This window comes from Mustela nigripes, chromosome 14, assembly GCF_022355385.1.
Source record: "Mustela nigripes isolate SB6536 chromosome 14, MUSNIG.SB6536, whole genome shotgun sequence".
Taxonomy (NCBI): Eukaryota; Metazoa; Chordata; class Mammalia; order Carnivora; family Mustelidae; genus Mustela; species Mustela nigripes.
In genome coordinates, this window is record NC_081570.1 from 8750397 (window position 1) to 8764056 (window position 13660).

The 13660-nt window shown below is 43.8% G+C and overlaps 1 protein-coding gene across 7 annotated transcripts in view; it reads left to right on the forward strand.

Annotated features, from left to right (window-relative positions):
* VPS13D (vacuolar protein sorting 13 homolog D) overlaps positions 1-13660 on the forward strand; it is a 249077-nt gene that overhangs the window by 112277 nt on the left and 123140 nt on the right. For all 7 annotated transcript variants that reach the window (XR_009399590.1, XR_009399591.1, XM_059375825.1 and 4 more), the window contains 5 exons: positions 1441-1583; positions 5415-5545; positions 5784-5959; positions 11925-12048; positions 12801-13036. Coding sequence is in view for 5 of the 7 variants with exons in the window: in XM_059375825.1 (XP_059231808.1) it covers positions 1441-1583; positions 5415-5545; positions 5784-5959; positions 11925-12048; positions 12801-13036 (810 nt within the window). In the remaining 2 variants the exon portion in view is untranslated. The remainder of the gene's footprint in view (positions 1-1440; positions 1584-5414; positions 5546-5783; positions 5960-11924; positions 12049-12800; positions 13037-13660) is intronic.

Below are 13660 nucleotides of genomic sequence, written 5' to 3' on the forward strand. Positions count from 1 at the left end.
ATGGGAAGGGGAAATTAGCAAAAGCTAGAGTGTATCTGTGCAAGTGGAAATATACTGTAGATAACAGTCCAGGCTTGGCAGGGGAGTAGGACCATGACCTAATGGGATTTTTTCGGATCTAATTTCTGTGTCATTTGATATTGAAAATAAACCATTTGGTGGGTTTATAATGAAAGCTAGTTTTATTTTACATGTATTGAAGTAGTTCTATTCATAACTCGGCCAGTGGGGAGAACCCACGTGTTCCCTTCCCTGCTCTCCACGGGTTTCTCCTGCACAGAGCCGTCAGCACGGGCAACGGAGCTGGCAGCAGAGGGGAGGTACCCTGGCCCTTTGGTAAAATTTTTGCCCCCTTAACTCAGCCCAGGGCGTTTTTTGAAATAAACTGTGCCAATTCAAGAGCTCGGAGCCGGGGCCAGCCTCGGCTGCGAGGTTTAGATGACCTGGCCTTCGGGCATGTGGTAGGAGCACGAATTCCCTTTTGTTCTTGGTTGTGACGTTCTGCTTTTTATAGGAGTCTTCTCATTTAGAGCCTTCCTCAGAGGGAGGTGAGAGCAGTGCCCTTTCCTGCTGCGGGGAAGTGCGGGGGGGCCGCAGAGGGAGGGCGGCTTCAGGGGCGCTGCAGACGCGGCGGTCTCGGACTGGCTGGGGACTGACAGGACATGGAGGGCGATAGAGACAGCCCCTTGACACAGTCTCACGCCTTTACCGAGAGGATTCTGACAGTTCTAGATCAAGGACTTGACGTTTGTGACGCACTTTGACTTACCCAGGGAACCCACGGCTCACGACGAAGCATCTCTGCCTCGCACATCACGTCCCAGTGGATTAGGCAGGGCAGGAAGTACTGTTTTATAGTAAGATGAGGAAACTGAGGCTACATGGCTTGTTAGTTGTACAGCCGGAGCACACATTCAGGAAGTCTGTCTCCAGGACCTGGGACAAGACACTGGCCAACCAGCTGGCGCTTTGCTGTTGCAACAGTACCGGGTCTGGGAAAGAAAACACCATGAGCGGCATCTCCTGCACATACATTTCTGGTGTGCACAGCTGTGTACATCCTTTGCTCTTACGGTCAAGGAGTTCCATGAACCCCTGAAACACCTGAGATAGGAAAGTATGAGTTTGCCTCGACTCCTTGTTTCTCGGAGGAATAAGGTGTTGTAGTCCTTTCCTTATGGTTTAAGCTGATTGAATCCTCTTTTCTCCGAACGTGTCCCGGTGTAGATGTCAGTACTTTTCACATATTGTAGTACCGTGTGTGCCTCTAAGATCAGAGTTCTGGCCCCTGTCTGATTGCCCTGCTCTGCTGGGGAGTCACACGAGAGTGAGCAGGAGTCCGTGTTAGGGTTCTGGTTTGGGGTGGCAGATACAACAGCGGTTCCTGATTAAGACTTTCTCACAGCTGAATACATATATCTCTGCTCTTCTGCCCCACAGCTGCACGATGAGAATCGGAAGGGGGATTCACCCTGAAGGCATGCCGGGCTGGTGTCAGGGCTTTTCACTGGATGGTGGGAGTGGTGTCCGAGCTTTGAAAGTCATCCAGCAAGGAAACCGCCCAGGGCTGATCTATAACATCGGTGGGTTACGTGTGGCGCAGCGGGAGAATCAGAACCATTGGCCAATGACCTCAGGCTTGGAGGAATAAGCTGGCCATACGTTTTGGCCAGGCTGCAAGTGCTGATTTTCTCATTTGGCATTGGGTCAGGTATCTGTTCTCTGAATGCTAGATTGATATCAACACAGATCTGTTCTCCTAGGCATCCAAGGAGCCACCAAAACACTGCCCTTTTGAGGTCTGGGGCTCTGTTTAATTTCAGACTCACCTGTGTCAGGAAAGTATCGGTTTGGCTTGAATCCCTGGTTTTCATGGGAATAATAGGAACACTTAGAATGCTTTTCCTCCTCCAAGCATTTCCCACGCATTCATTAAAACTTGCAAACCCTAAGAGGGTAAGAAGCATTGTTCTCTTTGAAACTGAAGCATAGAGGTTAAGTGACTTGCCCAGATGCAAAGGGCAAGTCTGGGTCAGAAGTAGGATTATGACTGGGGCATACACATTTGAAGCAAAAATATTATAAAAAGTACATAGCAGTTATAGTAATTAGAAGCCCCTAAGCTAGTTTAACTTCTTGAGGTGGAAGGTATTGAAGGAAGGGGAGAGGGCTGTACCTACATTCCTTGTAGCTATCTGCAGTAGTCAGAAGACTTTCAGAAGGGTGCAGATAAGTTTGATTTAAATATGTCTCAGGTTAAAATGTTAGCGGCGCACCCTTCCTTTAGTATATAATTTCCAAAGATCTCAAAGCACTGTGGAGTGTTGAATGCTGGAAAACCCTCTAGAACTGTGCTGTCCATTGAACTCTCTACGAGGATGGCACTAGCCACACGTGGCCGCCGAGCACACAGAGACGGGGCAGGTGTGGCCTGGGAGTTGAGTCTCTCGCTCCACTTGATTTTAATGGATTTAAATAGCGGTTCAGGATTAATGGCCACTGTAATTGGACAGTGTAGCTACAAAGAGTCCTGTTGTAGAAGGAAAATCCGAGGTGGTTTCATGTAGCTGTTTATCCTGAGTCCCGTGGAAGGTCAGAGGTATGTTTAAGTATTTGAGGACTTATTAGCAAGAGTCCCTTCCAAGCCCAGCTTCCTTATCCTGTTTTTGGAACATGAATTCGTATGTGTTCTCCTGGGAGTTGTCTCCTTTAAGGTTGACATTAAGATTTTTAGTAGAAGAAATCAACTTTCGTAGTTCTCCCACCAGGGATCATTTTCTTTCTTTTATATTATCGTTATTATTATTATTTGTTTGTTTGCCATGGGTCATTTTCTGTATTTTGTCTTTGCATCTGTTTATTCCACCTCTTGAGTAGGCAAAGGCTGTGTTTCATGCTGCGTTTGGCTATCTGCTGGGGGGAGGTGTCTTGTCTTGAGAGCGTTCCCAAAGAAAGACACTGCACGTTGGCTAGAAGCCGCAGTTGGGACAGACTCGGGAGAAGTGGAGCTTGTGGCTTCTGAGCAGCTGGCCCTCCGGAAGCACAGAGTTCCTGCAGAGAGGCAGATAGGTCTCCGGTCAGAAGTACGGTGTAAGGACACTTACAAACTTTTATGCAAGGAACATTCATGAAAAGTCATGTTTTTAGGAACAGTACTGTGATAGGAATTTTGTTGTTATACCAAAGAAAGGGATAGAGGGGGTGGGCTGAGATAGGACTTTATAATTCCTAAGGATCATGAGATCTTGGCGTGTATTATCAAGGGAATTTGTGGAATCTCTCCCTGAATATTTTTGAAGAATTAGATAACCAGCTCCCTATCAGGAGAGTTTAAAAGTGAAGTCCCAAGATGAAAAGCCAGGGAGGACCTCGCCAGTTAGCCTCACATGTACCTCCAAAAAGAAGGATTTTCGTACATTTTAGTCTTAACAGATAGTCATTTATTGGGAGTTTGCCAAGGCAATCAAAGATAAAAAAGGACATAAAATAGCCTGCTTTTAAAAAAATTGGGTCTTTTTAAAAAAAAAACCCTTTATTTATTTATTTTACAGAGAGAGAGACAGCAAGAGAGGGAACACAAGCAGGGGAAGTGGGAGAGGGAGAAGCAGGCTTCCTGCTGAGCAGGGAGCCTGATGTGGGGCTCGATCCCAGGACCTGGGATCATGACCTGAGCCGAAGGCAGGTGCTTAAACACTGAGCCACCCAGGAGCCCCTTAAATTGGGTCTTGATACTGTAGACTCTTCTTGTAATATCAAGTTAAATATCTTTTTTAGGAAGACTTTGTATTGGTTAGGATCAGCTAGCTGTGAATGTTGATTTCTGACAGTGCTTTCTAGAAAAAAAAAAATAGGGCACATCTCCCTATTCGAGTATTATGTAGCATTTCTTAGGTACAGAATTTCAGACTTCATCTGTTTTTGTGATTTGCTCAGTCTTTCAGTTATTTTGAAGACTTAGATTTGAAGCAACACCAGCTTTTTCAAGCCAGTAGAGGTGAATTATGGAGTTAACAGACTGGACTGTTTACAGCTGGGGCTATGTTGGGACAACCAGGACACCCAGTTATCATGTCCTAAGATCTCTTCCTTCTTTATGGTTCTCTTGACTCTTGTTGACTGCTGCATAGGGTCTTTATAAATATCCCATCATGATATGAGCAAGGGCTCCTGAGGCGGTGTGCCTAGGGTTGAGCCCCAGGTGTGTCACTGATGGGCTCTGTGACCCAATGCCCAAGTGCCCTCGTCTGTAAAAAGGAAAGCCCGAAAATACTATCTCATAAGGTTGTTAGGAGAATTAAATGTAGAGCCTTTGGGAGAGGCGCAGCCTGCATTAAGAATTCAATAAATATTATTTTTACTATTTCTAACTATCAATATTTTTTGTCTTTATTTTTTTTTTGAAGATTTTATTTATTTATTTGACAGGCAGAGATCACAGAGAGGCAGGCAGAGAAAGAGGAGGAAGCAGGCTCCCTGCTAAGCAGAGAGCCCGATGCAGGGCTCGATCCCAGGAGCCTGGGATCATGACCTGAGCTGAAGGCAGAGGCTTAACCCACTGAGCCACCCAAGGCGCCCTAACTATTGATATTTTTATCATCGTATAATCAGAGCTCAGCCTAGTGCCTCAAATATAGTTGCTGTTATTATCTGAATGAATGAATAACGTATCCCACTGAGTTTTGTAGTTTTTAAAATCACCATCAGAGTTTTTAAGATAATTCAGTGCTATTTTCCCTTCTTTTCTTTGGGGTCCAGTGTTTGGAGACACCCAGCTGAACCATTATGACTTTCTTCCCTTGGCATGTGTTTCGTTTGCTAGTCTGTTTTCCCAGGACATGGTAGGTGCTGGCAACACCTGTCTTGTCTTGTGAATGAATACTTCCTGTGATACTTAGCTTTGTGGTTCAGCTGGGTTCTCGGGCAGTGGGCTAAGAGAAAGTCCTAGAGGAGAGTATGCTGCGTGCAGGGCCGTGCAGATTCCAGTTATGTAATCTGAAGTTTCTGCCATATCATGTGAAAGGGACAAGTTCCCAAGGAGAGAATTTTGTGTCCCAGAGGTGAACAGAAAGGTAGTATATAAACTGTCTTAGTGGCCCGCTTCATAAACGGCAGTCACTGGTACCTGTGGCTGAACATCTGTGTGTCTCAGCTGCTGTCGTGGTTGGGCACCCTTTAGGGAGAAGCTAGGAGTTAGGAGGGTTTCGGTATCACCACGGAAGGTCCAAGTGGACATGCAGAATAAGATTTGGAGTGCAGTTGTGTTCATTTCGTTGTTGGGAGGCTTGACAGCATCTCTGGGTGATGTGATTGTTTTCTCAGGGAAACTATGTACTTGGGAAGCCTGTTGATATCTGTCAGACCACAGATATTCTTTCTTGTGATTAACTCACGGAAGTGATTCTTATTATTTGTAGGTATTGATGTCAAGAAAGGCCGAGGTCGATATATCGACACCTGTATGGTCATCTTTGCCCCTCGTTACCTGTTAGATAATAAATCATCTCACAAGCTTGCATTTGCACAGAGGGAATTTGCCCGGGGACAGGTAAGTCATTCCCTTTTGAAAAATGACTAGTGTTTATTTAATAGCATGGAGAGTTTTAATGCTATGGCTTGTCTCTCCATCAGCACTGTGAGTTTTGTGATGTGAATGACCATTTTGTGCCTCTGGAACCCCCACTAGCTCATGGTAGAGGGCAGGGCTCACAGTAGGTGGTTACTCGGAGACATTTGCTGTCGTAACTCGATTTGTTGACTAAAGCCAGGGATCCTGTGTATTTCAGGGAACAGCCAATCCTGAAGGCTACATTTCCACCCTTCCTGGTTCCAGTGTGGTGTTCCACTGGCCTCGGAATGATTATGACCAGCTCTTATGTGTCAGACTGATGGATGTTCCCAATTGTATTTGGTCCGGAGGCTTTGAAGTCAATAAGAATAATTCCTTCCATATCAACATGAGGTAAATTCAGAGACTGTATTTCGACAAAAAGTAGCCATGTTTGAGGTACAGTAATGTAAATGGTGACTGTAAATCCCATATACATTGGAAACATCTCCAAAGCTATTAAATAGGGAATAATTTTACCCTTCATGAAATGGGCACATACGTTTCTAGCTCAGACAAAGTTCATAAAACTGTGAACAGGTAAGTATGACCGAATGTTTTGGTGGAAGGAATCAAAGGGCTGTTGACAGTTTTGACCATGGTACAGTTGCCGTGGGCTGAGGCTTATAAATCCACGGCGTTGAACTGAGCTCGTGGTTGCCTGCAACTCTGAAAATTCTATCTGTATTTAGATGCTAACATTATTTATAGACAGTTTTGTCTATTTTTCCAACTGTGTATGCTCTTCTCTCTCTTGGTTGTTCTAGTAAGTCATCTGGCCTTCTTTGCCTAACCCAGTGACCCTCAGGTCCTTATTAAGAAAAATTAAACAGACTCCGCATCAACCACCACACGATGACTTTTTTCTTTCTGCTTTTATCAAATGCTTTAAATAAAAGCATTAAATGTTTTGAAATTATGATAAAATACACATACCATATGAAAAAGATAACACAAAGTCACAGATTATTTTGTGGGCTTGGGTACATAATGTGAAATTCACCATCTTAACCATTTTTAAGTTCACTAGCTTAAGTGTACCCACACTATAGGGTAGTCGGTGTTCCCAACTCTTGCAAAATGAAGCTCTATACCCATTAACACAACTTTGCATCTTCTTCAACCCCTGGCAGCCACTTACCTACTTTCTGTAGGAATTTGGCTACTCAGGTGCCTCCAGTTGAGTGGAATTGTACAGTATTTGTCTTTCTGTGACTGGCCCATTTCACTTAGCATAATGTCCTTAAGGTTCATCTCTGTTGGAGCAGATGTCCTTCCTTTTTAAGACTGAATGCTACTCCATTGTATGTACAGACCACCTTTGACTTCTGTTCCGGCCACCTGATGATGGACACTTGGGCACTTCTACCTTTGGGTGTTGTGAAGAGTGCTGCTGTGAACGTGGCTGCACTGGGATCTCTTTGAGCCCCTGCTTTCATTTCTTTTGGGTCTATGCTCAGAAATGGAATTGCTGGATTGTATGGTCTTTCTAATTTTTTTTAAAAGATTTATTTATTTATTTAGAGAGAGAGAGCACACACCTGTGAGTGGGGCAAGGGGCAGAAGGAAAGAGAGGGAATCTCGAGCGGACTTCACGCTGAGACGAGCCCAACTCCGAGCTCCGTCTCACGACCCTGAGATCATGGCCTGAGCCAAAACCAAGAGTCTGACTGAGTCACCCAGGTGTCCCTGGTGATTCAGATTTTTTTTTTAAGACTGATTGATCGATTGATTGATTGAAGAGAGAGCACTTGGGTGGCGTGGGGATAGAGGAAGAGGGAACGAATCCCAAGCTGACTTTGTGCTGAGCTCAGAGCCTGATGCGGGGCTCCATCTCACAACCCGGAGATTGTGACCTGAGCAGAAACCAAGAGTCGGCTACTTAACCAACTGAGCCATTCAGGCACCCTCTAATTTTTAATTCTTTGAGGAACCCCGTACTATTTTCCATAGTAACTGCTCCTCTTTACGTTTCTACCAATAGTGCACAAGGGTTCTTAATTTCTCTATACCCTCGCTGACACTTGTTCCTTTCAGCTGTTTTGATAATAGTTGCCCTAGTGGGTGTGAGATAGCTCTCTGTGGTTTTCATTCATGTTTCTCTCATGGTGAGTGATGTTGAGCTTCTTCTTCTTTTTTTTTTTTTTTAATTTAATTTAACTTTATTTATTTGACAGAGAGAAACTAGGCAGAGAGGCAGGCAGAGAGAGAGGAGGAAGCAGGCTCCCTGCTGAGCAGAGAGCCCGATGCGGGGCTCGATCCCAGAACCCTGGAATCATGACCCGAGCTGAAGGCAGAGGCTTTAACCCACTGAGCCAACCCAGGCGCCCCTTGAGCTTCTTTTTATATGCTTGTTGGCCATCTGGATGTCTTCTTTGGAGAGATGTCTGTTCATCGCTTGCCCATTTGTTTTTCTGTTACTGAGTTACAGGAGTCTTTTACGTATTCTTGATAGTAACCTCCTTGGAGAGACATGATTTGTGTGTATTTCTCTCCCGTTCTGTACAATGCCTATTTGTTCTGTGACTGTTCCATGACGTATAGAAGTTTTTAATTTTGATGTACTCCAACTCCCCTCCTTTAACTTTTGTTCCCTGTGCTTTCGATGTCATACCTTGAAATCACTGCCAAATCCACTTTGTGAAGCTTCCCCTTCTGTTTTCTTCTGAGAGTTTCATGCTTTTGGCTCTGACCCTGAGGTCTTTGATCCATTCTGAGTAATGTATGGCTGTGGTGCAAGGTAAAGGTCCAGCTCCATTCTTGCGTTTGTGGATATCCAGTTTTTCCTAACACCGTTTGTTGAAATGACTCTCCTTTCCCTATGGGATGGTCTTGGCACCCTTGTCAAAAATTACTTGACTCTAAATGTGAGAGTTTACTTCTGGGTTCTCTGTTCCATGTTCTGTGTGTTTCTCTTTATGTTAGTATCACACTGTTTTGAATAATGTAACTTGTAATAAGTTCTGAAATCAGGAAGTGTGAAATCTCCAACTTTGGGGTTTTTTTTTAGAATTATTTTGGGGGTTCCTGGCTGCCTCAGTCAGTAGAGCACATAACTCTTGATCTCGGGGTTGTAAAATTCAAGCCCCATGTTGGGTATAGAGATTATTTTAAAACAAAATCTTTTTTAAAAAATTATTTTAGCTGTTTGGAATTCTTTGATTCTATCAGAATTTTGGGGTAAATTTTTCTATTTCCAGAAAAAAACCACTTGAAATTTGGGTAGGGACTGTATTAATTGTGTAGATCCACATTTAATGGCAGCATTGCTATCTGAACAACATTAAGTCTTTGGTTGGATCTGTGCACATGGGATGCCATTCTATTTATCTGTGTCCTGTTTAATTTCTTTCATCAAATCCTTTGGCAGCTAAAGACACTGAAATCATTGCTATTTAGAAGCAAAATTTAAGCTTTTATACTTTATGGTTAGTTCTCCATTGAGAACACTCTTGTAAAGGAACAGGAAAATGACTGATTTAAGACTAGATAATGCAAAGTAGTATCTGTATTTGACTTTTTTCAAGCATGCATTGTCTGAGGATTGTTTTTTCTTTTCCTTTGTGGTCAGTGGTGTATTCCTTTTGCCCTGGCCCTGGTTAGAGGTCATTGCATCCGGTAAAGGGGTTTTCAAGCTGTGTTCCTACGAGTCATCGGGGGTTTAAGGAGGTGACTTCAGGGGCTGAAGGAGCCAAGTGGGCAGGGCTCCAGTGCGTTCATCCCTGCTTCAACCAGAGCTTTTGCCTGCCAGTATCCTGTGTCCCCACCAGACTTCATGCGTTGGGGGCGTGAGGCGTTAGTTCTGCAGCTAAAACCACCCGTGGTTTATGTACTGCTTGGGTGGAGGTCGCCTGGATACGTTGTGTGAGAAGAGGAAGCCAATTCAGAATTAAGTAAAAGTTGTTCATGACTACAAGGAAGGAAGGAAAGTGTGTGGTGGTGGGGGATGAAGACGGTATACCTCTGTTAACCCTTTGGAATGGTTTTAGTACACAGAGCGACTGAGCACAGAGCCGAAGCCTCTTTCTTTGCCCTTCCCCACGTTTTCATTTTGAAATGCTTAAACCTATAGAGAGCCCACGAGTGGTATAAGGGAACCTCTTTATCTTTCACTGGATACAGCTACATGTTAGCATTTTGCTGTGTCTTACATGCGTGCATGCGTGCGTGCGTGCACACATGTAAGACACGGCATACTTTTCTCGAGCCATTTGAAAGTGTATCAAACTCATCCTGTTAGTTTAGCCAGAAGCACTTCACTTATCTACCTAAAGACGAGCACGTTTTTTCTGAGTAAATGTACTATCATTACACGCTGAAAAAATTGAATATTGGTTTGTTTTCTGTTTTTTTTCTTTTTAAAGTCATCTCTGCACCCAATGTAGGGCTCAAATTCACAGCCAAGAGATCAAGAATAGCACGCTCTACTGACTGGCCACCCTGGCACCCCCGATAAAGTCTTTTGAAACATCCTTCATAGCGACATCAGGTGGCACAGTCATTTGAGCTCCATTTGTGATCTCAGGGTCATGAGATGGACTCCTGGGTCTGGTTCCACGCGCAGCGCAGAGTGTACTTGGGATTCTCTCTCCCTCTCCCTCTGCCCCTCCTGCTTGTGCGTGCTCTCTCTCTCTCTCTCTCTCTGAAATAAATGAATAAATCTTAAAAAAAAAAGAAGAAGAAGAAGAAAGAAGGAAATGTCCTTTATAATAAAGCAGCACCCCTCCTCCTGATTGAGGATCTGGTCACGGATCATGCATTTTATTCGGCAGATAGAGCCATCCACTTTAATCTAGAGTAGTTCTGCTTTTCCTTCTTTGCCTATTTTGTTTGTTTGTTTCCTTCTTTGCCTTTTTTGACATTGAAATTTTTAAAGACTCCAAGCCAGTTTCTTTTTTTTTTTTTAATTAACACATAATGTATTATTTGCCCCAGGGGAACAGGTCTGTGAATCGCCAGGTTTACATACTTCACAGCACTCACTATAGCACATACCCTTCCCAATGTCCATAAGCCAGCCTCCCCCCCACCCCCCGCCACCCTCCGTTTGTTTTGTGACATTAAGAGTCTCTTATGGTTTGTCTCCCTCCTGATCCATCTTGTTTCATTTATTCTTTTCCAACCCCAAACCCCCTACGTTGCATCTCAACTTCCTCATATCAGGGAGATCATATGATAATTGTCTTTCTTTGATTGACTTATTTCGCTCAGCATAATACTCTCTAGTTCCATCCATGTCATTGCAAATGATAAGATTTCATTTCTTTTGATGGCTGCATAGTATTCCATTGTATAGATATACCACATCTTCTTTATCCATTCGTCTGTTGATGGACATCTAGGCTCTTTCCATAGTTTGGCTATTGTGGACATTCCAAGCCACTTTCTTGTAGAATGTTCTATTTTCTTTTTTCTGAGAGTTTCCTATACATAGACTTAGGTCAGTCATTTTTGGTAAGAGTACTACCTATGTGGTTCTGTGTGTTTCTCAGTGGGTCATGACACCAGAAGCCCGTGACATCCGTCGGTCCCATTATCGATGTTGCTAAATTCAGTCTTCACTTGATCAGGGTGGTGTCCACCAGCCTCTCTGTGCAGTTACCTTTGGTTCTTTGTAAACAGTAGCAGACCACCAGGAGGGGTAGTTTGAGACTATGTGTATATTCTGCTCTGGGAACTTCTCACGCGATGGTTTGATGACTCTTGCCCGAATAGTGATTACCTTGGTTGTTGCAAAGTGGTGATTTTTCTAATTCTTTCATTTCTTCTACGTTTGTTAAGTGATAATCCTTTGTAAGGAAGAGCTCCCCTATTCTCTCCAGTGATCTGTCTGTATTTAAATACACATATACATGTACATAAAGACACACATATATTAAAAAATTATGATTTTTATACTGGTAGCTAATGGTGGATTCTTCCTCACCTTTTGTCATCCTATAGTAAAAACACTGGTTATTAATAACATCCATACATTAGTCTGAACCATGTGAAATTACTCGTGTGTGTGTGTGTGTGTGTGTGTGTGTAACACTATTTTACTCATTTGCTACGCTGGCACCATTACCCAAGACAAAATGGTTTACCACGTAAACCATTGGTCTTACTGTATGCTGACAAATGCTGGTCAGAAGTTCCTTGGATGCATTCTTTTTCATTCAGTGAGATTATATGGTCCATTTCTACTTTTCAAATATGATCAAAGAGCACGCAGTGGTGGCCGTTGAGGTCCAGGTGACACCCCGACGGTGAGAAGTCTGAGTGAACTCTAACTTGTTTCCTCCATGGTGTGCAGCCTCTTTGCTTCCTTTATGTGCAGAGATACCCTGGGGAAGTGCTTCTTCCTGCGTGTGGAAATTACTCTCCGAGGAGCTACCTACAGGATCTCATTTAGTGACACGGACCAGTTACCACCGCCTTTCCGAATTGACAACTTTTCTAAGGTATCGAGTGGGGTCGTGAGCCAGTTTGGCTGTTGCATGTGCGGGAAGGTGGTGTACGTATTGCCTTTAAGATAAGGAGGAAATACCTTCTAGACTTGGGTTGGAAAGAAACTGTATGGGGATCTCTGCAGCCGGACAGCCCTAGACATCCTTACCCTCAGGTGTTTTCTGCTCGTTAGTTTGATTGCTGGGCAGCCTTGTCCGGAAGTGACTTCTCAGCCCACCACAGTCATCCTGACTGGATCGTCTGGGTGACATTCTGTACAGAGAGAGGAATCAGAATCAGCTTGTCCGCTGACAATGGGAACAGGCACTTCCACTGTTGTGTCATTACAGTGAACATTTTTTATAAATCTTACAAGGAAAGACAAAATGGAAATCAGAAGAGGCTCTTTTAAGTTACGCCTTTGAGTAATGTCGTCTTATAATATGTGACTTCCCAAAGCTGAATGCCAGAATTTGTTTTCCTTTCTGTGTTGAGTGGATCATGGGGGCGAGGGTTGGGGGGTGGGTGAGAGTAGAGGAGATGGCCTGTGTCCTTTAGTTGTTGGGGGCTTGATATGGTTAGGAAGATGATTAGAAAGGCATTTGAAGAGGCTAGAGGACTATGCTTATGACTGTGGTTTTGTTCTGTGTGGGATTGGCTGGCTGGGGCAGGATCTGGAGCCTGAGCCTGGGGAGCCCCGACTCACTTTCTCCAGTGACAGCACTCTGAAGGAAAGCCCTCTTGATCCTCTTTGCCATTACCGTAGGTTCCAGTGGTCTTTACTCAGCACGGTGTCGCTGAACCCAGACTCCGAACCGAAGTGAAGCCCATGACGTCATTGGATTATGCCTGGGATGAACCCACCCTGCCTCCTTTCATCACGCTCACCGTGAAGGGGGCGGGCTCCTCTGAGCTCAGCTGCAGCATGAATGATTTTCAGGACAACCGACAGCTCTATTACGAAAACTTCATTTACATCGCTGCTACGTATACATTCTCAGGGTAATTCTGGGTTAAACTGCTGTTCTCATAAAGCAGAAGGCTCTAATTATTAACTGGTTTTAGAGTTTAAGCAGTTCTCAAAAGGCCCAGAGGATGAAGGAAGATTCCTTCCATTCTTGACCAAATCCTAGGCTCAGGGTCTATCTTGAGAGGTCTTAGGCTAAAGCCTTGTCTTCTGGCTAGATTAAATTTATCCAAAGAGGCAAGACTGTTCTTTTTTTAAAGATCTCACCAATAATCCATTCTGGTAGTTAACATTCCTCCCATAAGGTATTACTCTCATATCCTCAGTTCCTCTTGTTTTAAGGTGGTACTTTTAATGTATTTTTTTAAACTTCTTGGTATTTTTATCTCTTTTCTCATTTGAAACTGACTGATCTTTATCATAATTATTCAAATCGTCATTCTGACTCCCCTCTCCCATTGAGAATACTGGTCATCACCAATAGGCAACCAGAGTAGCTCGACTTGATAGTAATTCCAGCCGCCTGAGAATTATAACCTTCACAGTCCTCTCACTAGTTGTATTTAGGAAACTCAGGTGAGGAATAGCAAGTTTATTCCAATTCTGTTGTTAGATTGGTACATAGAGATTCAAAACACCAGGCTTTCAAAAACTGGTCA